Source organism: Pollachius pollachius (genome assembly GCF_949987615.1).
Source record: "Pollachius pollachius genome assembly, chromosome: 18".
NCBI classification, from domain to species: Eukaryota; Metazoa; Chordata; class Actinopteri; order Gadiformes; family Gadidae; genus Pollachius; species Pollachius pollachius.
Genome location: NC_136951.1, coordinates 9,012,052 through 9,036,206, shown reverse-complemented (window position 1 = coordinate 9,036,206; position 24,155 = coordinate 9,012,052). Strand labels below are relative to the sequence as shown.

Below are 24,155 nucleotides of genomic sequence, written 5' to 3'. Positions count from 1 at the left end.
ATATACTTGTCAGAATAGTGTCTGCTTTTGTGTTTTGAGTCAAGTCAAAGACCGTTTTCTGTCACCCTGTTGCGAGACAAACTTTGCAGACTCCGTGCGACATAGTGTGTGTCAAGAAATTAGCTTCAAACGGAAAGTGATGCACTCATTAGCCAACGGTATATCTTCTGCTATCGCTGGAGCAGATATAGAGCGATATATATATAGATTAAATATAGCACACAGAAACTGTTCACGCGTTGACAGGACTTCACGGTTGTCAGAGGCTATCGCAGAAATAACCCAAACAACAGTGTGTGATCGCAATCTCATCTTTGCATTGCTCAAGAGTTTCAAGTACATAATTATACCATGCCAAAGGACAACAGTATATGAACATAAACATATGTGGCCTTCATTGAAAGAATAACCTGTTCATTATTATTTATTATTAAAGTTATCATCAAATGTCATGAGAACACACACATCATGCATCGTTGAGTGTCAGAATCAGATCGTTAGTAGTTTCTATACGTTATACCGTCGGACATTCTCAGTAAACATTGCACTTCACACATCGGGGAGCTCAGGGAAAGAAGCGCGACCCCGCCATGACCCTGCGTCCACTCAGGGTTGAACATCTGACACGTGTTAATGGTCAAGCGTTACACTGGGGAGTCCCTGTTGTTTGCACAGAACTGCTCACTAACACCCTAGCTCTGTCATCTGGAATCACTCACACCCCCTGACGCGAGTTTCACAAGAGGAGTGGGCGGGGGGGGGGGGGGAGAAGATTACAGCCGTGTTTGGACTATTATATTAAAATGGATTTCATACACTGGAGAATTATCCCAGGATGTTTTTCCTATCTAATGGTGGGGAATTAGTCATTGCGGACCCGGTAGCCAAAACATATATTTCCTTAGAATAACGCAGCACAATATGTGTAGCACACATTTATCGTAATGACTGCGTTCAGGCCTGCCTCACACATAACAGGAATAACAGTGATCAAAAAAAAAAGAGCGTGGCATTAAACCACTGTGAGTGTGAGGGGTTAGGGGTTTGACTCCTCCCCCCGCATGCGTCCATACGTACGCTCGGGCAGGGCTGGATGTTGAGGATGTGCACCTCCTCGTTGCCGGGGGCCAGGAAGCTGGTCCAGCAGCCTTTGGGCATCTCCTCTACCTGCACCCAGGGGTTGGCCTTGGGTAGAGGCACACAGCTCCGAGCGGCCCCTGGACAGGACACAGCACACAGCAGCAGCACATTAGGGGAGCGGTTCAGACAGGCAACGTGTACGGTAGGCTGTGTTTTTTCTGCCATGATGGTGGAGATGTGAATATGAATCCAAGAACAGGGAACTACTGTGGAAATAAAAGTTTGCAACGAATGAGAAAAAACAGAAAGGCGTTGAATGTTACACAATGCTTTTGTGTCTTTCGGGGAAGCCGGTTTTAAGGTCTGAAATGCTTTGAATCAGCTCCAAGGAAAGACATAACTGTTAGGAAAAAACTAGATCACTGAATAGCGATTTGCTTTCCTAATATATAAGAAAGTACTTTCGAAGTACCAGGACCTTAACACTTTGATAGACCCAATCAATCAACGTCTGAGTGCACAATAAGGACCTCCGAAGGTGTGGCGGTTTCCTGTCTCATTCATGTCTGCCTCTTTCATACATCCATATCCTCCTCCCAGAGGGCAAGGGTCGGTGAGCTTTAAAGTTATTATTAGTCCCATTTTATTCCCGTTGGTGACTCAGTGTATGGCGTCTTAGTGGATGGGATTCGTTGACTCCGTTGGATAAAGCTAGCTATCTAGTGTATTTGCAAAACACATTACTCTGCACCTATTATTTATCGTCGTAGAGACGGGACACTGCAGCTGTGTTTCTATGTGTGTGTGTGTGTGTCTATGTGTGTGTGTGTGTCTATGTGTGTGTGTGTGTGTGTGTGTGTGTGTGTGTGTGTGTGTGTGTGTGTGTGTGTGTCTGTGCGTGTGTGTGTGTGTCCTCCTTCATAACAGCAGTGCGTTCTACATTTAGAAAGCATGAACTGTTGCCAAAGAAAACGTTGACCATTTGTATGCACTGTGATATTCTCCTCCAATGAACTGACTCCTTCCTCAGGAAGCACGGGGTCAGTAACCACTTCCTACCCAATCAGAAGCCACCCTGGACGACCTATGTCCCGCCTTATCTAGTGAAAGATGAAAAGATCTGATTGGGGCTTTTATCTGGGCATTGTGGTGTCACCAGGAAGCAGACATCACAGCCGAGGCATTTCTCCGATCCCTGATTGGCTGCTGGGGATCAGGCCTTTAAAGCTCTGAAAAAATGCAGACTATCTGTCTCCTAGTGCTGGGAGATTTTACTCACGCTACAATTAGCGTCAGGAATGAGTCAACGTCTCGTCGGAAATCGCAGAAACACATCTTAAGCCGAAGGCCGCTTCAACGTTCACCACAACAAAGGGAGGAATTATTCAAGCTGTTAACAAATGTAATGAGGATTTTTTGACTTGATTTAAACCGAGAATAATGTATAGCTTAAATTTTGTGACTTAATTGATACAAAATTATAAATTTACTGAACAGCATTATTTACAACAGCCATATCCGAGAAAGATAGCAATCACTACCTTTTTTTTTTTCAAACAAAAAGCAGGTGAGTACGGAGTTTCTTTGGTTGAGCGAACAGCATCCATAGAAACCGTATTCGTCCCTGGATGAAACGGAAATTTACGAGACATCTCGGGTTCATTCCCTGAGAGTGTCAAGGTGTGGAAAAACGAAAAAACAGGGACGACAAGACGGCGGACAGGAAATGATGAAGCTTGCGAGGTCAACAGGATGAGCCGTATTTAAAGGGGTGGCTAATGCGGGCAGGTGACCCTGGTGAACGCCAATGGATGAAGGAGATTGGGGAGCAGAGGCCAGAAGGGAGTTATCAAAAGTCTACGAATGGGATGAAAAATAAATTTGTAAAATTGCAGATTATTTCTAATTTATTGAAATGTTGAAATCCATTATTAAATCCTCAATGACAATTTTTTCATCTTTTTCTAAATGTTTTTTCTTTTCAGACCATCATTTAAATTGACGGGAATGGGGATTATGATGGAGGGACATACTCCACCACCACCACCCCCCATCCATCCTTACTCACTGGTCAGGACGTTCTTCCTGTTATTCTGCCCCAGCCTCTTCCACGCCACGGCTGCTGTGCCTGTGGCGGTGGAGCCACATTCATAAAGATAGTGGCTCCTCTCAATCCCCTGTGACGCAGTCAACCGCCCGCGACCGCCGTGGCCCAGAGGACCTTGTGTAAATCACACTTAATGGTTAACGCTGGCGTGTGCGCTCGTGTGTTTGTGTGGAAGTGCTTCTGTGTGTGTGGGTGTGTTTCTGTGTGCATATGTGCTTCTGTGTGTGTCTCTGTGTGTTTGTGTGTGTGTCTGTGTGGAAGTGCTTCTGTGTGTGTGTGTTTGTGTTTCTTTGTGTGTGTCCGTGTATGTTTATTTGTGTATATGTGTGAGCCTGTGTTTCTGTTTGTGTGTTTCTGTGTGTGTTTGTACGTGCGTGCGTGTGCGTGTGTGTGCGTGTAAGTGCTTCTGTGTGTGTGTGTGTGTGTGTGTGTGTGTGTGTGTGTGTGTGTGTGTGTGTGTGTGTGTGTGTGTGTGTTTCTGTGGATGTGGATGTGTCTGTCTGTGTGTGCATCCATGTGTGTGCTGTGTGTATGTACATGCAACCATGTGTGGATGGGGGTGTGTAACTGTGTGTGTAACCTGGTGCATCTTTGTGTGTGTTTGTATGTGTGCATCTACGCACACTTTAATCATAGATGGGCTACACCCAAGACTATGCATGTGTGTGCGCCTGCATGCATGTCTGTGCTTGCGTCCCACTTGTGCGTATGTGTGTGTGTTTGTGTGTCTCTGAGTTAGGGCATGCCTATCATTCATTTGCATGCATATTTGCCCGCTGCTATCCCCCATCATCATTCTCCATAGAACACAAACCTCAATTCCCGTTGCCCCCTTGACCTCGGAAATGCCAGCGGGCTCACTAAGCGGTCTGGCGGTAAATGAGGTATAGACGCTCCGGCCCTTCACTCTACCACCCCCCCCCCCCCCCTTCCCCTCCTTATCTATTTCCATCTGTCCCCTTCATTTCCCATCCCCCGAGACAGGAGGAGAGGCGATGTTTAGGGGGTGTTTACCATTAAGGTCCCATTCATTAGTGGATTGGTGGGGGACATGGGGGGGGAGTGGGGGATGTGAAGACGGAGTATTAGAGTGTACAAACATGTGTGTACAAGTATGACAAACACCATATAAGGAGAGTAAATATCAGTTTAGATCACTACTGTACTGTTGTGGTCACGCCTGCTGGTTTGAATCCCTGACATCTTGATGGATCTATGTCCCCCTTTCTCCCCAGATTTCTTCTCCTGGGACTAACATTTATATTTACATTAAGGGCATTTACAAAACACTTTTATCCAAAGCGACTTACAACAAGTAAATTTGTCATAAGAAAGAAAGATATATCACTGTTGCTACAGTAAGGATGTTCATAGACTTTGCGTGTTGCGTGTGTGTATCCAGTACATGTAAAACATGTAAAACAATATTATTACTACCATGCAATTTTCTAAAGTCATCCAACTTAATCTTTGTTTCTGCTTTGTTTTATGCTGCCATTTATTGTTCTGCCTATTGCACTCGTAACAGACCCTGGAAGGAGGGAGACCTCTTCTGTGTTCCGTCTCCAGGTTTCGTACCCTGGGTCAGGACATTTTACCTAAGGGTTAGGGGGTATCGTGTAACATGGAACCTCTTTGAGGCTGTAACTGTGGGGGCTGTGTTACTAAGGGCAGGAGAAATACATTTGACTTGACCGTCGTCGTCTTCGCTATGATGGCAAGAGACTTAAACAGTTAACTTTAATAGTAATAGTAAAAATGTCATTGAGACTTAATTAAACTTTTAGTGAAATTGTAACTAAAATGGTGGAAGTTTCACTCCACATACACTGAAAAATAAAGATAACCAAGAAATGCAACTTCATGAATTCCTGTAATCTCTCTAACTTCTCCTTTTCTTTTTAAGATTAGGTGTGAAGCAGAAACTGTTTCCTACGAGTCTGTCCTAAATTTAAAACCTACATTTGTCACCATTAAGGGCACAGAAAAAAAAAAGCCATAACATTTTTCCAGCATTGTGAACGTGTAGGGCTCGATACATCGAATAACGGCCTCCATTTTGGAATGAAGAACATCGGAATTTTAGTTCTAGCATTGTTTTTTCGGTCATTGTTTAGTAATTAATCAAGGAATTATTTTTCATCACGGAAGGACTTTGTGTTTGAAACTGGCACAGCGTATCTCATGTGAGACGTGTCAAAAACGTAGTTTTTATTGGCCTTGTTTAGGCTATATTTAAGTTGAGCTAGTATTTTAAAGTACTACAACTCTTCATTAATCTCAATCGGCAACATAAAATCGAGGGGCCGAAGGCCGCTCCAACGTTCATTACAACCAAGGGAGGAGTTTTTTCACACTTGTTACAAATGTAATGAGGATTTAAACAGAAAATAATGTATAGCCTGATACATTTGTGTGACTTTATTGATACAAAATAATGACCTCACGGAACAATGACAAACAGCTTTATCCCTAAAGAAATAGAAATCTCTACAAATGTTTTTTCAAAGCAAAAATGAGCCGTGTTCTGAGTTTCTTTGGTTGAGCGCACAGCGTCCATAGAAACCGTAGTCGTCCCTGGATTTGCTTCTGCTTTGTTTTATGCTGCCATTTATTGTTCTGCCTATTGCACTCGTAACAGACCCTGGAAGGAGGGAGACCTCTTCCGTCTCCAGGTTTCATACCCTGGGTCAGGACATTTTACCTAAGGGTTAGGGGGTATCGTGTAACATGGAACCTCTTTGAGGCTGTAACTGTGGGGGCTGTGTTACTAAGGGCAGGAGAAATACATTTGACTTGACGTCGTCGCTATGATCGCAAGAGACTTAAACAGTCAACTTTCATAGTAATAGTAAAAATGTCATTGAGACTTAATGAAACTTTTAGTGAAATTGTAACTAAAATGGTGGAAGTTTCACTCCACATACACTGAAAAATAAAGATGACCAAGAAATGCAACTTCATGAATTCCTGTAATCTCTCTAACTTCTCCTTTTCTTTTTAAGATTAGGTGTGAAGCAGAAACTTTTTCCCATGAGTCTGTCCTAAATTTAAAACCTACATTTGTCACCATTAAGCGCACAGAAAAAAAAAAGCCATAACATTTTTCCAGCATTGTGAACGTGTAGGGCTCGATACATCGAATAACGGCCTCCATTTTGGAATGAAGAACATCGGAATTTTAGTTCTAGCATTGTTTTTTCGGTCATTGTTTAGTAATTAATCAAGGAATTATTTTTCATCACGGAAAGACTTTGTGTTTGAAACTGGAACAGCTTATCTCATGTGAGACGTGTCAAAAACGTAGTTTTTATTCGCCTTGGTTAGGCTATATTTAAGTTGAGCTAGTATTTTAAAGTACTGCAACTCTTCATTAATCTCAATCGGCAACATAAAATCGAGGGGCCGAAGGCCGCTCCAACGTTCATTACAACCAAGGGAGGAGTTTTTTCACACTTGTTACAAATGTAATGAGGATTTAAACAGAAAATAATGTATAGCCTGATACATTTGTGTGACTTTATTGATACAAAATAATGACCTCACGGAACAATGACAAACAGCTTTATCCCTGAAGAGATAGAAATCTCAACAAATATTTTTTCAAAGTAAAAATGAGCCGTGTTCTGAGTTTCTTTGGTTGAGCGCACAGCGTCCATAGAAACCGTAGTCGTCCCTGGATTCGTTTCTGCTTTGTTTTATGCTGCCATTTATTGTTCTGCCTATTGCACTCGTAACAGACCCTGGAAGGAGGGAGACCTCTTCCGTCTCCAGGTTTCGTACCCTGGGTCAGGACATTTTACCTAAGGGTTAGGGGGTATCGTGTAACATGGAACCTCTTTGAGGCTGTAACTGTGGGGGCTGTGTTACTAAGGGCAGGAGAAATACATTTGACTTGACGTCGTCGCTATGATCGCAAGAGACTTAAACAGTCAACTTTCATAGTAATAGTAAAATGTCATTGAGACTTAATTAAACTTTTAGTGAAATTGTAACTAAAATGGTGGAAGTTTCACTCCACATACACTGAAAAATAAAGATGACCAAGAAATGCAACTTCATGAATTCCTGTAATCTCTCTAACTTCTCCTTTTCTTTTTAAGATTAGGTGTGAAGCAGAAACTGTTTCCCATGAGTCTGTCCTAAATTTAAAACCTACATTTGTCACCATTAAGCGCACAGAAAAAAAAAAGCCATAACATTTTTCCAGCATTGTGAACGTGTAGGGCTCGATACATCGAATAACGGCCTCCATTTTGGAATGAAGAACATCGGAATTTTAGTTCTAGCATTGTTTTTTCGGTCATTGTTTAGTAATTAATCAAGGAATTATTTTTCAATACGGAAAGACTTTGTGTTTGAAACTGGAACAGCTTATCTCATGTGAGACGTGTCAAAAACGTAGTTTTTATTCGCCTTGGTTAGGCTATATTTAAGTTGAGCTAGTATTTTAAAGTACTGCAACTCTTCATTAATCTCAATCGGCAACATAGAATCGAGGGGCCGAAGGCCGCTCCAACGTTCATCACAACCAAGGGAGGAGTTATTTCACACTTGTTACAAATGTAATGAGGATTTAAACAGAAAATAATGTATAGCCTGATACATTTGTGTGACTTTATTGATACAAAATAATGACCTCACGGAACAATGACAAACAGCTTTATCCCTGAAGAGATAGAAATCTCTACAAATGTTTTTTCAAAGCAAAAATGAGCCGTGTTCTGAGTTTCTTTGGTTGAGCGCACAGCGTCCATAGAAACCGTAGTCGTCCCTGGATTCGTTTCTGCTTTGTTTTATGCTGCCATTTATTGTTCTGCCTATTGCACTCGTAACAGACCCTGGAAGGAGGGAGACCTCTTCCGTCTCCAGGTTTCGTACCCTGGGTCAGGACATTTTACCTAAGGGTTAGGGGGTATCGTGTAACATGGAACCTCTTTGAGGCTGTAACTGTGGGGGCTGTGTTACTAAGGGCAGGAGAAATACATTTGACTTGACGTCGTCGCTATGATCGCAAGAGACTTAAACAGTCAACTTTCATAGTAATTGAAAAAAAACCCTTGAGACTCAATGAAACTTTAAATGAAATTGAAACTAAAATGGTGGAAGTTTCACTCCACTTAAATACACTGAAAAACGAAGAAAACCAAGAAATGCAACTAGCCATAACATGTTTCCCCACATGTTTAGGGCTACATCGAATAACGGCCTCCATTTTGGAATGAAGAACATCGGACTGTTAGTTCTAGCGTTGTTTTTTAGGTCATTGTTTAGTAACTAATCGTATCTCATGTGACACAGCGTATCTCATGTGAGACGTGTCAAAAACTACGTTTTTTATTCGCCTTGGTTAGGGTATATTTAAGTTGAGCTAGGATTTTAAAGTGCTACAACTCCCCATTAATCTCAATCGGCAAGATAAAATTCAGATTTCCCGATATGATATCTGGAATATCTAAGTGTAGCACAGGAAAGCTAACACTATTCATGTTTCCCGACCAGCCCAGGGAACTAAATGTTACTAAATGGGGGGGAGAAGGGAGAAAGGAAGGAGAGGGGAGGACCCCTGAAGCAAAGTTATGACAGACTGTCTCCCTCTGTGCCTCGGGGCAGGGTAAACAGTTTGTGTCCAGGGTCGGGGGGGCACAGAGTCAGGAAGAGGCAGAGAGAGAGAGAGAGAGAGAGAGAGAGAGAGAGAGAGAGAGAGAGAGAGAGAGAGAGAGAGAGAGAACGTGAGTAATAGGGCCTTCAAACTTATAACCTCTTCTGGATACACAGAAAGAGACACAAACGGAGAGAAGCACACACACACAACCACACTCACGCACACACCATATCGCACGCATATACCACACACACACACACACACACACACACACCTATTGTCCCAGCGTTTCCGCGGCCATAGACCGAGGCCTGAGCATCCACAGGAAGGTAAACAGACTCTTATCAGTGGTCTGCAGGGGCCCGCAGTGTCCCCTGGCCACTGGCCTCTGCACCGCGCACGCTACGTAGCAGAGCGCACGCTACGTAGCAGAGCGCACGCTACGTAGCAGAGCGCACGCTACGTAGCAGAGTGCACGCTATGCAGCGCTATGTGGCGCAATGTAGCGCTTCACGCTAGCCCCACCCCCTGTGTGTCATCTCGTATGCTTATGTGTTTGTGTGTGTGTGTGTGTGTGTGTGTGTGTGTGGGTGTGTGTGTGTGTGTGTGTGTGTGTGTGTGTGTGTGTGTGTGTGTGCGTGTCAGTAGCATGGTTTGTCTGCATGTGCGTGTGTTAGGGTTTGGCTATATCTATTTTTCCATTATTTTCCAAATAAATACAACCATACAAAAATAGAGTAAAAGTGTGTTTCACCCAAACCAGAGCTCCACTGGCCACGAATTGTTCGACCGGAATATTTTTCATGATTAGAGCTATTTCGATACACAAAGTGCCATCTTAATGTTATATCTTTTGGGTATATTTTGAGATGTAAGACATACCCGGGTTTGAGCGATGCTGCTACACATGCCCCTTTCAGTCTGGATGTCAGGACTTTCCCGAAGGGGGTCATTATCGTCATTATTGTAAAACTTGTCGAACGTGGGGGAACTTTGAACGAACCTATTTTAATAATGCAATTGCAAAGACTTAACTTTGGACTATTCAATTATATATCCTGCTTAAAAGTGTGGCCAAAATACACGTACACTTTTTTAATATTAATAGAAAGAGCGTCTGTATTTATGACCGTATTGAATGGTACCTTCTGTATTTCTAAATACTTTGTTATACTGTAACACCGTGGTACCGCCCATGCCTAGTGTGTGTGTGACTGTGTCTGAACAAACATGTCAGGAAGTGAGTGTGTCTCTCTCTGTGTCTGCCTGGCTGGCTGTGTCTCTCTGTCTGTCTGTCCGTCTGTCTGTTGAGGTTTGTGTGTGTCATGGCGGCGTCGGGGCTGTGAAGCCTGATCCTGAGACAGCTTGTCTTCCCACCGCACTCTGTTTACACCTCTGGGAGCCGTTTGTCAGCTGTCTCCACACACTCCCATGTTGATGGAACAACACATTTAATGGAGCAGGGCAGGGTCTATGGCGCACACACGCACTCACACACACACGCACACACACACACACAGGCACACACTTGTATATCAGTAGGCCCCTACGTATTTATGTATGCAGATCAACTATATGGGAAGCCATCAAACCACGTGACAAGTTTGATTACCAAAAAGGAATGGAAATGCACTCCCTCTTGGGAGGATGAGATCCCCATATTCCCAAATTGATCTAGCATATTCAGTACAGCAGGCATCATAAATGAGTGTTTAAACTGACACAGCATGTCCCTCGTTTATAGTTCAACTTTCATATCTCCTGAGTGTTTTATTCATCTTTGCGGCGTGTAAATTCATTGCCAAAGCATTCACAGGAAGTACAGCTCTTTGTTGACGCGATTAATCATCCGAGTGTTAATTAGCTCCTCTGCCTTTTTTTTGTGAGGGAGAATTAAACAGCAGCGTCACGCTTACTACATGCAATCGGGCCGATTGAGGCGTCCAAGATTTATGGCGCAGCGTTTGCTTCCAATCAGATTCCAATAAGATTGATGTTGCTTCGCGTAGCATGCTAGTCATGGAACCCATCGAGATTAGCTCATTTTTCTCTTTTTTTTTGCCTGAAACATATGAATGCTCTTCGTGACGGGAGTCGCATAGCAATGAGGGCGTTCTCTCTCTTCCAGTTTTTTGGGCCTCCTTTTTGGGTTAAGAAAAGGATAAAGTTTTGAAGGATTGGAAATAAAAGCAGTGCGGTGAGCGTCGGGAGCTCGTCACCATCTCAAAGCGACAGTTGTCAGAGATGTTTGCCTTCCACTGTAACTCTGGCTGTAGGATGTACTATATTATTCCCAGATTACATTTTAAATCCCTGGCTTCATTTGAATTGTCTACATCTATATTGTGTCGCTGTAGTAACCGCCGGCTGTATGAGATTTTGTATCATAAATGATATAGTAGGGAGTCTTTAAGTAATTTGTGTCCCTCGAAATAGTGACATATTGATATTTAGTGACACTATGGTTACTTGATATGTGACTTGTGACTTTAAACACCTCGATTCAGGATTGGAGTTGGCAGGTTAAGCGACTCAAATTAGATAAACACAAGACATTGAAGATGTTTAAATGTGGCATTTGATCGAATTAAGATATTCCCCTTCGATTTGAGATAAAAATAATAGGCGCTTTTGTTTCAGTGGAGAATAGATCAAATTGGCATTGGTCTGGGTTTGTCACATCAATCATATTGTGTTAGTTTACATTCAGCACAAAGTTGACTATGGCAACGATGACTTTCTACAAACACACACAGTGCAACATAAATATCAGTATTTTAATTCAAATATAACTAAATATTTGACTTTCTCTAGTTTGTCTCTATACAGTTGTTTAAGTAGCATTGTGAGCGCTACCAGCAGCAGAATCCTGGGCCCAACTTGACCAATCAGGGCAGACAACCACCCCCTGCCCCCCCCCCCCCCACACACCCTCCCAACCCCAGAGATAAGAGCGGAACGATGTCATTTCCTGATGGCGGACAGACGGCGGGTCGGCGGGCCGAGCACACGGGCGCTGTGTCGCCGCCATGCTGACGAGGCAGTTATCTCAAGCCCCTGTGCTAATGGGCCGTTGACTGGCTGGGGGCGAAGCGTCAGCACATCACAGGCCCTGCTGGAGAGGGGAGAGCGCTGGCCTGAGAGAGGCCTGCCCAGGACAGACCCTTCTTAGGGCCTGGGAGTCTGGGATGAAGTATTGAGTTACCTTAGCGGATGAATTATGTGGCGTCCAAAGAGGCGTTGTAATGGATTGGCGTGTAGTATATTTGATTTGATGTACAATAGGCCTGCCACTACAATAATGCCTGATGCCAAAATAAACTGCATTTAATAAGCTTCCGTTAAAGTTACTCGTTAGTTCCATCCAAATGCTTGCGTCTGAAATGTCTAAAGACATGTAGACACATATGCGGTGTGTAAGTGTGTGTGTGTGTGTGTGTGTGTGAGTCTGCCTGCATGCGTGTGTGTGTTTGTGTGTGTGCCTGCGGGCGTGTGTGTGTTTGTGTGCCCGCCTGCGTGCGTGCGCAGAGCTCAAGTAGCAAACAATTTAAGCTACTGTTTACAAAAGCATACGTTGGGAAATGTGTGACAGAAATGATCATATCAAATCAAAGTGAGCCCTCCCCCCCGAGCCCCCTCAACACTACTTCAAACACAGGAAGGCCGGCCAGAAATTGGATTGTTATTTAGAAGGGGGAAAAACACACACACTGAACCCTGAGATAGACATCAGTCTGGGGGGCTGTGGGGACGGGGATGGGGGGTGAGGAGGACGCTTGCCACCCAGTCCGATTTCTGGTCGTGCTTCACCACCGAGAGAACAAGTTGTGAAACAAAAATCGACTTTCGCTTTCGTACTTGGAGTTCGTGTTCCTCTTTAAGAGCCAAGATGAATCCTGCTGTCGTCTCCCCCTCATCTGGCCTTTCTCACTTCCCCCTAGCTCCTTCTCTTTGTACGGGTCGAATCTCTTCTAGTTTCTCTCTCCTGGGTCATTATTTCCCTTTTTTCTCGTGTTGTCTCCGATTGGCTTTCCCTCGAAACAGGGTCTTCGCATTTGTAAGACTACACTGTACATCTCTTAGCCCCGCTGTGCGTCCGTGGGTCTGATCGCCGCCCCCGCCGTTGCATGTCCACTGGTGTGTGGCTGGTGTACAGATGAAGCATTACATAATCACCAAACCCGCTCACCCCTTCCATCACCGGCACAACCAGTATTCCCCACCATCAATATCTGTCACGGCTTCCTGAGAATACCGGGGTAGTGGTGGCTCCACTGTACATAGTCTCTCTCTCTCTCTCTCTCTCTCTCTCTCTCTCTCTCTCTCTCTCTCTCTCTCTCTCTCTCTCTCTCTCTCTCTCTCTCTCTCTCTTTCTCTTTCTCTCTCTCTCTCTCTCTCGCCCCCTCCTCCCTCCCTCCCTCCCTCTCCTGCTGTTCCCGCTAATCGCTTTTGTACTTTTCCTACTGCCCATGGCGAGGGACTCTTGGATAGAAGGAAGTGCGTTGGGGGGCCCCCCCGACGCTCGCCATCGCCGTGCCAGACTCCACCCTGAGAATGGCTGCCAGCCACGGGGAAGCTTGTCCTTCTCTCCCCCCCCATCCTCCTCCCCCTCCCCTCTCCCCCCCCCCCTGCTCCATCTGTAAGAACTGGGCCATGGCCTTGTGGACAAACAAAACGAAATGTCGCCTCGGAGACTCACTGTCAACCCCGTCACTACAACACGTCCCCGACGCTCCACTGGAAAACATTAATGTGGTGGGATTAGCATAGAACCGCGCTGCCGCGGCCCTGTAGAGACTGGAACTACACAGCTAATAGACTGTTTAGAGACACAGAGTTGAGCTGAGCAGTGAGGCTGGGAAGGGGGATAAAGCTGTTTTTTTTGGTAGTTATTTGATGATAAAAAATAAAGAATAAAAAAGGTTTCAAAGATTTACCGGAAGCCTTTAAAACTGGAAAGAAAATAATAATGGAGCAGTTCAGAGTCTTGGCTGAAGATGTGATTGATCCTGGATCATGTGGAGAAGGGGGACCAAAGTAAGCTAACCGTCCCCAGAAGGATGGCTGGACCCCCGTTATAAAGCCTTTTAGGACTGTATTTGTGATTCAGGACTCGTCTTCATATTGCCACTGTTAGCCCTCACATGCAAAGGGAATGGTGATTGCGGGTCGTGGACACAGCCGCTGTTTCGCAGTCGGTTTCCATTGAATGAAGAGTAAATTGCCTGGAAACCGCTTTCCTTCTTTGAAATGATCATAGCGACGGCATGATTCTTTCAGAGTACAGCGAGGGCACAGACCTTGAAAAGCATGCTTTATTTGTCTCCACTTCCCCTCACACTGCTCGTGTCTGCTTTCCACGGTAATGCCACAGCAACGGAAACATTAGCTGGAAATGAATTGATAGCGTAACGGTTTGAATATTGTATACAGCCTCACTTATTCTCTGATCTTCAGACTTGTGTCAGTTGTGTTGAAATACTGTGATAACTGAGACAGTTCAGACATTACAGAAATTGCAGGTTTTAAATAATTCAACATTTATGAATGTTTCATTGTTTACAACGACAAAAGTCCCAGACTGCGAGGATGTTTGGCTTGAGCTTCAGATGACAGGATTTGCTGTAATAGTGCATAAACAAATCATCCTCTTTTTTGAAGAGATGTGTTAAAACGTCTCAACAGGATTTTGTTTTTTCATCTGTTGGTCACAAGCAAAGAAAGTTCTCAATCTGTGACACACATAGATGTAGTTCTTCGGTTTTTTGGTCATACCAGCAGCTTCTTCACAGCTTCTCCTACTTAGAAGTGCTGTTTCCGTTGTCTGATAACCACCCCCGTACACACTTGGTAATGTTTGATTCTTCCAACGTCTCTGTGTTGTTTACAACATCCCCAACAACCGCGGTGGTTGGTCGATTTGGCTAGCAACTGTTAAGCCGCGTAAAGATATTGTAACACCATTAGAGCGTAAACTACATGTCATCAGCGGAGCCAAGAATCCCCTTCCCGAGGGCCCAGTTATAGTCCGTTTTAGTATAAGCTCAGAATGCTCAAACGGCATCCGTTTGAATCCCTGGATTAAATGGACGTGTTTATTGAGGAATCAAATTACACTAAATTGATATGATATCAAAAAACACAGGAGTCAGGACAGACCCTAACATATTAAAAGTCTGGATACAGATCATACAAGAATAAAACAGAGGAGACCAGAGTAGAGTAGACAGCGTTAATAAAACACAACTCTCGCACAAAAAGATGTAGAAACCGCCAATGAAAAGATCATGGTACATTTGAACAGGCAAGCCTATCTTGCTAGCGATTTACAAACATGCATTCCCAATCTCACTGTAGTGACAAAAGGAGTCTTGTTTTAACACCCGGCTAATCAGAACATCCAGGTAGGGGCCTCGGAGGCAGCAGGTAGTGACATGCTGATAACACTTCGTACACAGATCACCCGCAATACCCCACAAGCCCCTCGGGGGGCGTTGGTTCACGTCACATTCGCTAACAAATGTATTTTTTTGGAGTTTGTGATGTTTGCCTCCTAGAGGTATGATTTTCTTTTTTGCCAATGAAAATCGGCAGTTCGAAGTAAGGCCAAGTTTTTGGGGAAGCTTTATGGACTTTTAAGGATATGTTTGTTAGACAATTATAATATGTAGTTATATGTCAAACCTTTTAAACCTTTAAAGGTTTAAAAGGTGTATACAGACAAATGTACAACAGCCAAACTCTGAATACAATAAAGTCTTAAATAAGCCTTTTTTAAAACGTTGCAGATATTTTTGTTGTTCCATACTTGTAACAACATAATTTTAAAAATGTCATTATTTTAAACCAGGCATATACTGCAGATATTGCTATTTTTCTATCAAATAATTCAAAAAGGTGTAGCTGAGCAAAACCCTTATCATTGGTGAGAAGATCAGGGGTCAAAGGCTGCAGCATTAACCATAATAAACAGGGAGGAGGTTTCCCATGACCTCCCGGCATACTGCCATCTTGTCACAATCGGCCGACACAATCGCTGACCCCCGCAAGAGCAGACACTCAGGAACCAGGGGGATAAATGTTGGATCATCACTTCTGTCAGTAGATGATGGCAAACAGGCCTCGTTGGGAGGGTAACAGGGACTGTTAAGATACGAGGGGAAAATGTTGATATGGGAACAGGGGCGTAGGAATGAGTTTAACATTGGGGGGGACACATATCGGAAACCTGACAGATCCGGTATAATTTTTTTGGTGGGACAAATGCGCCTGTCTCCGATATTGGAGGGGACACGTCCCCTCCGTCCCCCCCGGTTCCTACGCCCTTGTATGGGAAGCAAAACCTAATAAAACAGCAACACAAATGTGTACTTTCTTCGGTACTAGTAGTTGTAAAGAGTGTGTGGGCCTGGAGTTCTTCCAATATTATTTCCTTTTTGCTATCTTCACGTTTTGATCTATTTTCAAACGTTTATGGGTGCGTGTTTAGGCTTTTTTCTATTGTCGATTATCAAAAGACTTTCTTCACACTGTCAAACCAGAAATAAGATCTGCTACGGGGTCAGAGGGCTACATATAGTGAAGTGAGCACGAGCTCATCAGTGGGTGATCTGAATGTAATGCTGCACACTAAATATAGACCACCCATGTGTTTCCGTTGTCTTTTGGGGGTCCGGGGAGACCAATTAAACACACCAACTGTGAAACATACAAATGGGTTTACTGTGATTAAAGGTAACGAGTTGCCATTCGCCCGACCACGGGATCATAAATAACACGTTTCCACCTCTTAAATTTGAGGAACCATCAAGTGTAAAGTGGGTTGAAAGCGTGGAAGTAAAAAAAAGAAAAATTATAAATTGTTTCAAATAAGGGGATTGTTCAACAATATTTCAATACATGTTGGAACCTGGGAAGGTGAATCGTCCATATGTTGTTTTAATATTGACTATATTAATCAAAAGTATGACCACTTTAAAAACCCTGAAGAATCAGGCGAAAAAGCATGGGGTTACATAATAACAATAAACTGATAAAAAACAATATATGATAAGCTTACCCGAGCATGAAACAGCGACCCATAAAAGCAGGCTAAGCAGCACAGTATTACGCTCCATATCTTCTCAAAGGTTGGGTTGAGCTCCAGGTAACAGGATAGTCTTCTGGATCGTCTTTGGACCAAACGCAGAGATATAAGTCCTCACCACGGACAGAGGGGCGACAGTGACTGATGGAAAGGAGGACCAGGAGATCTCTTCAGTTCTTCCAGGGTCAAGAGGTCAGCTGCAAAGGAAGGAAAGGGAAGGAGGAGGAGGAGGGAATGTGAGTTGAGAATTATGAATGACTGGCTACCTGGGGAAAAGTTGTAGGAGTTGTCTGCCCTGTATTTTAGGATGTAGGCTCACTTATTTTTTTGACTTGCCAAAAGATAAGTGAAAAGCATGTATTCTGTTTAAAATGTGGATTGCTTGTATGTTATTTCTGTTCAATCTTATATTAAATCGAACAAAACAGATGACTTTAAATCATTTAAACATATTATGCTATATCATGTTAGCCTGGTTCACCCCCAGTCTCTTTCTCCCTCTCTGGGACCTCAATTATCTGTGGTTTCTTTAGTAGCATTAAAGTTGTATTTTTAAACATGAAAGCGGTCTACTTCTTATCTTCAAAAAAAACCTCACAATGATTTAAGATTCCAAAGAATATGTATGCTGCTGCTGACGTCGGGTGATAACCATACAAAAGTCCAATAACTTCATACAAAAAAAATGACAGGTTTCCAGTAGGTCAACCTTACTCACAAATTCCACTAAACTAAAGCAGCAGTAGTCATAGATAATTGCTTATCTGCTAATTAACCCCGAAGACATTGGGTCCTCCACTTCCTTTTACACATTGTAGCTGAGGGCCAAGGGTGAGCCGGTGGTCAGCCTGCTGCTTGGGACATGACTCCGCCAGGAAGTTCTGCGGCGTCTCTTTCTTTAAATAATACGGCAATGCCGGGATCTGATAAGAGGAGGGGGTGGGGGCTAGTCGTGTTATATGAATCATATATAACAGAAGGAAATGATTGCGTAAACTGTCTATGGCATGGCGTCCCATAGGAAAACCCAAAGGCACCGTTATTTCTCAAAATAAAAGCTCTTATTGTGAAAATGTCTATTTATAACTTATCGGTGATGTTGGACCTTGAGTTTGGATGGACGCACATTAGCCAACATGCTCACGAAATGTGCCATTTTATTGCACATGGGCATCAATGTTAGGATTACTAAAATAATTAAATGGTTTTTTTTAAACCTCCAACCAACATAACGGTATAGGCAGTGAATGAGCAGCAGTCTTAACAATTTTCTCCAGGGATGTTTAAACCCCACATCAAATACCTGGACTTGTTCGCTATTATTCTAGGGTTTAACCTATCACTAAGAGTGAGTAAAAGATTGGAAAATGACTTTTTGGACTTTTCAAGGAAACGAAACAGCTACATCTCTTTTGAACTCAATGGAAGTAAATAAAATAACACTCACTATGTCCACACACATTGAATGAGTTGTAAATGAGGTGACACTTACTTTTCAAACGAATTACAGTTGAATTAAGTAAGTATTCCACGGGTGTTGCGGTCGATGCTGCATTCCGTCATGTAAACTTTTCTAACTTGACGTGCCGTGTGTCTGGGCGGGCGGAGGTCCACTTCTCCACCACTCCCTCTTCAGGGGGCTTTTATTGTGTGGCGCGGCTGCACAAATTTCGCTCCAACCGGTGGTGTACTACCTGAGCGAAAGAAAAGTTAATTACAAAAGTTTTAGATGTACGAATCGTTTATCGTTCAGCTTTTTACACATAAAGGGTGCCCCCTATAAATTGCGAAATTTATTTGGAGGATTCATAGTCTAGTTTTACTTTCCTTTTGCTTAACTGTTGAAACCCTGCGAGAAACATGCATGGGCATCCCCGAGTACATAAAAAGATGGAGCAACTACCCACCTCCCAGTTTTTACCCAAGCAATACAGTATAGATATATGCGGAACACAAATAACGATAAGTGGCCATAGAGGGCTCAATCGGTGGTTATAAATGCGGTCAAGATATTATTTAAGGGAAACATTGACACGAGGTAGGTTTCGGATCACAACTGTTGTCCAATTTAAAAAAACTTGAATTTCATGAAGCTGCTCTTGATGGGGGACGATAAGATATACAATGGAAGTAAAATAGATATACTGAGGTTGCAGTTTGTAAAGTCCAACTGGAAGCCTGGACCAACCACATTTATTTTTCTGAACAAGCAACTCTTCACGTGATGTAGAGGCAAGTAGGCCTACTTCTGCATTGTTTCATTAAAGTAAGAAATAAGGTATTTTCCACAGTAAATGATGTGTAAGGATGACACTTTGGAAGCTGAGGTGAATTCATGGCCAACAAATGAGGATACAGTTTATGATTCACTATTAGTATTTATGTCCATAGGATTCTAAGGAGCAATTGCAATAAGCTAATTGTTTTGTTTTGTTCAATAGGTGTTTACTTTGACATTGCCCTATATGGTCCATATAATGTTATTCAGAATATCTTTGTCTTTGTGTCTTACGCCCATTATATACAAAAATGATGTTGGCTCAAGATCCACAGACACACTTATGGATGTTATTCAGGGTGTTTGTGTGTGTGTGCTTGCCTGCCCGTCTGTCTGGCTGTCCGTCCGTCCGTGTGTATTCTTTGTTCCTGCCTGTGCGTTTGTGTGTGTGTGTGTGTGTGTTTGTGTGTCTATAGGTGGATACTTGATTATATGGTGTGTGCTTAGGGGAGCTAAAAGATGAAATTCATAAAGCCAGAACCCCTCAATTGATTTCATACACTTTTTCATCTAGCGTACAGTGCTTGCACAGCATTCCTACAATAACAAGACTTTTATTGATGTGCAGACCCATTTGAAATGTGTTTTTCTACCTTTTTCTCCCCCTTCTTCATATTATCTAGAACTGCAAATAAGGAGCGACATCATCCGGAGGATATTGGCCACCATGTTTTCGTACTATTGAATCCTTTCTTGGCGCATTTGATGCAAGTTTATGAATCTCGATAGAAGAATTTTGGTTTATAAAATCGACAGTAGACAGTAGATTCACGGTAGATATCTCTAAAAGGTCTGTGCTAATAATCATTTCTAGGTGAGAATGCCATCTCCCACTATATTAGATATCAAAGATTTTCTCATTAATAATAAATACTTGAACTAATGGGCTTAAGATGCTCGTTCCCTGCCCTCACAAACAGACACCCGACTCCAATAGGTTAGCCGAAGCAGACGACCAACGACCAGTTGATTCTGCATACTCCTCAAACAAAAAACCTAATTCAACATTTGCCAACAACCACCATACTGGCACACCTGCCCAGTGTTGGTGCTTTGAGGCATCGGTTGGTCTTTGTTGAGGCAGAGCTCTTTTCAGACGCAAGCAAAGAATTGCATGCCTCAAAGGAGTGTAACATGAACAGGGTCTCTGTAGGAAGGTGAAGAGCAACATGCTGACCTCTGGCCTGTATCTCTCCATCTAGTACCTTAGCAGTAGCTCCTATACGACAGTAGTCGTATAGCACACTACTCTGGAAAGAAAAACACTGATGGGGTGATGATTGAATAGAATAAGATGCAGTGAATCACTTAATGTTGTCATAGAGGCAATATGCACCCTGGAAGTCTTGAAGATGAAATAACATTTCATCACAGGGGGGTGTGTTTCCTGAGGCCAACTGTGTGTTAGTATGTATGATTTGTGTAGCATAATTGGCTTGCAAAAGCACGGTTGTGCTGAACTTGACCGTCGCCCAATCTGAGATAAAAGGAAAAATAATGATTGGTTCGGAAAGGATACAGAATCGCTAACGTTGTGTTTTTTCATTCGTCACACAGTGCCGGAGCGGCCTTGCCAACAATAACAACTTATTTTATTTGATGTGCAGACCTGGTTGAATGATGTTGTTCCTTCTGTTCTTCCTCTTTGAACTAACAAGGTATCATAAACATCATCACAATTCCTCTCTCACCGTCTCTCTGTCTCTTCCTCTCCCTCTCTGTCTCTCCTGTCTCACTCTCTTCCTCTCTCACCCCTTCCTCTCTATTCCTCTCTGTCTGACTCTCTTCCTCCCCATCTCTCTCTTTTGCTCTCTTGCTGTCTTTCTCTCTCCGTCTCTTGTTCTCTCTCCGTCTCTTGTTCTCTCTCTCTCTCTCTCTCTCTCTCTCTCTCTCCTTTGCTCCATCTCTTGCTGTCCCGCTCTTTCTCCCCTCCCTCTCTCTTTCAGTCTCTCTGTCTCTTGTTCTCTTTCTTGCTCTCTCTCTCTCTCTCTTCCTCCTCTCTCTTAAAGTCTCTCTCGCTTCCTCTCTCTCTTCCTCACCTCTCTCAATGTCTCCCTTGTCGTCTCTCTCTCTGTCCCCCCTCCTCTCTCCCTCTCTCTCTCCGCCTGGCCAGAGCTCAAAGTTTTTCTGCAGAGTATGTGAGGCTTCCTCTCCCCCGCCCCACCCCCCCCCCCCCCCCGGCGGCCCCCCTTGTGCCTCATGTAGTGTTTCAATAACAGGAAACAATCGGCCGCTCGGTGGCCGCCGTCTGTCATCGTGGCTCGACGCGGGGGCCCGCCTGGTGCCGCGAGGTCTCCCCAGCTCACCGCTAAGCGCTAACCACCCCCCCCACCGCTAAACACGCGCCCCCCCCAGTGGCGGTGGCAGCAGCACGTCACACTGGCTGTTGGAGGGGGGGGGGGGGGGGGAGAGAAAGAGGGAGGGTGGGTGACAGAGACAGACAGACAGACAGACAGACAGACAGACAGACAGAGAGGGGGAGAGGGGGAGGAGAGGGGAGAGAGGAGAGACAGACAGACAGACAGACAGAGAGGGGGGGGAGAGGGGAGAGAGAGACAGACAGACAGACAGACAGACAGAGAGGGGGAGGAGAGGGGAGAGAGGAGAGACAGACAGACAGACAGACAGAGGGGGGGGAGAGGGGAGAGAGAGACAGACAGACAGACAGACAGACAGACAGACAGAGGGGGGAGACGGGAGTGAGAGAAAGAGAGAGAGTGGTGGAGGGGAGAGAGAGAGACAGACAGACAGACAGACAGAGAGAGAGGGGGGGAGAGGGGAGAGAGAGAGAGAGAGTGGTGGAGGGGAGAGAGAGACAGACAGACAGACAGACAGACAGAGAGACAGACAGACAGACGGAGAGAGAGGGGGGGAGAGGGGAGTGAGAGAGAGAGAGTGGTGGAGGGGAGAGACAGACAGACAGACAGACAGACAGGCAGAGAGAGATTGGGGGAGAGGGAGGGAGAGATAGAGTGGGTTTGGGTTGACAGAGAGAGGGGGGGTGGAGAGATAGAAAAATATGAAAGTGTTTGCATGGGTTTACTGGCTTCCTTATGGTCCTCAGAGGGGGGATCTGTGCAGTGGCACTCCGCCAGAGCTGAGGGTTGAGATGGGCAGGAGGCAGGCGGGCTGAGGGAAGGGACCAACAGTTAACTGTACTGGTTGTGGATAAGGATGGCCCAGCAGTGGGAGAGAGGGAACTTTAGAGAGTTATCATTAAAGGACTTCAGTTTGGGAATCTTGCTGGGGGAGTATTAAAGTTGGAATTGGTTAGGACATTGATAAACAAGTATTTTTATTATTGACTCACTCTTATTTTCTCTATCTCTACCTCGGTTATCATATCTGTCACTATGTCAGTCTACATCTATCGATCTTTATCTATCTATCTTGAGTGGTATTATAGTTGAGGACACCATTAATTGCATTAATATCCCGATTATTATTTTCTTTCCTGTGCAGGAAATGACATACTTAAATATTGGAAATTGTTCTTCACATTTCATCGGAGCACAATCATAATAGACATACCTTATAATCATCGTCATCGTGAACCTTTATATTAACAAGATAATGTTTACTCACTGTTACGGTTTAATAGAAATAACAATAAACAAGTTTATTTACAGCCTGTAAAAATTTACAGCTTGTATCCACACCGGGTTGGTGTGTACCAATGAATATTTTGAAGATGAAGGTAACGTCAGAAAGAATCATCGTCTTCATCTCATTTATTCCAAAAAAGAAAATGTAAATATTTGTTGTCATTGAAGTGAGGCTGGTAATTACAGCGTGTACGAGACACAGAGAGAGAGAGAGAGAGAGAGAGAGAGAGAGAGAGAGAGAGAGAGAGAGAGAGAGAGAAGAAGAACGCTCTTGAGTGCATTGCTGCACATCCTGGAACATTCTGAGAGGAAATGTGAACAACATCAAAGCATCGCCGGTACAAAATAAGAAAATCCAGAGACAGTAAAAAAAACAACACAATCTAGCCGCCACCATATCCTGTTAAGATGCTGATTTTACTCTTTCTCACCCCTGCATGAATGTTTTATTCCACTCCCCCCCACCTCCTGCTCATGCAAGGGCATGAAAACGTGCATTCAGTGGAAATCGAGGCTACCTAAAGTGCTCTATAAACAGACTAATATCAACCATTCACGGGTGTTGATCACGTGCACTCAAGTACATTTTACCCAATTTCAACACCAAACGCAACAATATTCTTCTGTATGAAAGGCTGAGGTGGCGGTTTGAACAAGTAGCACTGGAAGGCCACGCCGGGTTCTTTGAGGTGACACATCAAAAATGCGTTGCCATGGCCACAGCTTCTATAATGTCAGGAGTGACAAAAGGCCCATTTACATTTTTTGTAGTTTCTAGAAGCCAATTAGCTAGGCATATGGTTGATATGTTTTATAGCGTTGCAGGTTGTGGATGTGTTGTTCCAATTCCTGCTGGGTCGATCACGAAGTTTGCAGAATATCTGCGGGCGTCTAGAGCAGGAAGCCCTGACCCCTGAATTCATTGTGAATTGCTTTGGATTCAAGTTTCCTCAATGACAAACAGTAATGGTTTCCTTGGGACTGGATGTGAGCAGCCATTCTGGAGCTTTTTGTGAGTTTGACTCATGCAGTATTAAAACTGCATGAGTCTGGACAGAAGACATCTAGCTTAAACTGAACATTTGCTGTCATACTCGACCAACCCTGAGAAACCTTTGTTCCATCTATTCTATTTTAGTGATTCATATTTAATGTTTTATTTTAATATTTATGAACAAAACAAATCTGACCCCAGTAACACCACGCCTATGTAGCGCATACATTTATTCGTGCCATTTTCTTGGCATTAGTTATAGATGTGTTAATATCAAACTCCAGTGACTACAGTTTTCGGGCCATGAAAAAACAGACAAAAGCAGAAGCAAAGATTTTTTTAGCATATTGCCCATAATTCAATTCATGCCACCTTAAACTAAATGTCAGTGACGTTAAAA

The 24,155-nt window shown here is 43.7% G+C and overlaps 1 protein-coding gene across 2 annotated transcripts in view; it reads right to left on the bottom strand.

The window, feature by feature from the left end:
* eng (endoglin) overlaps positions 1-18,500 on the bottom strand; it is a 44,985-nt gene extending 26,485 nt beyond the window's left edge. For both annotated transcript variants that reach the window (XR_013812618.1, XM_079755763.1), the window contains exons 1-3: positions 18,371-18,500; positions 16,852-17,075; positions 1,078-1,217 (exon numbers count right to left, since the gene is read on the bottom strand). Coding sequence is in view for 1 of the 2 variants with exons in the window: in XM_079755763.1 (XP_079611889.1) it covers positions 1,078-1,217; positions 16,852-16,909 (198 nt within the window). In the remaining variant the exon portion in view is untranslated. The remainder of the gene's footprint in view (positions 1-1,077; positions 1,218-16,851; positions 17,076-18,370) is intronic.
* Positions 18,501-24,155: the final 5,655 nt, after the last annotated feature.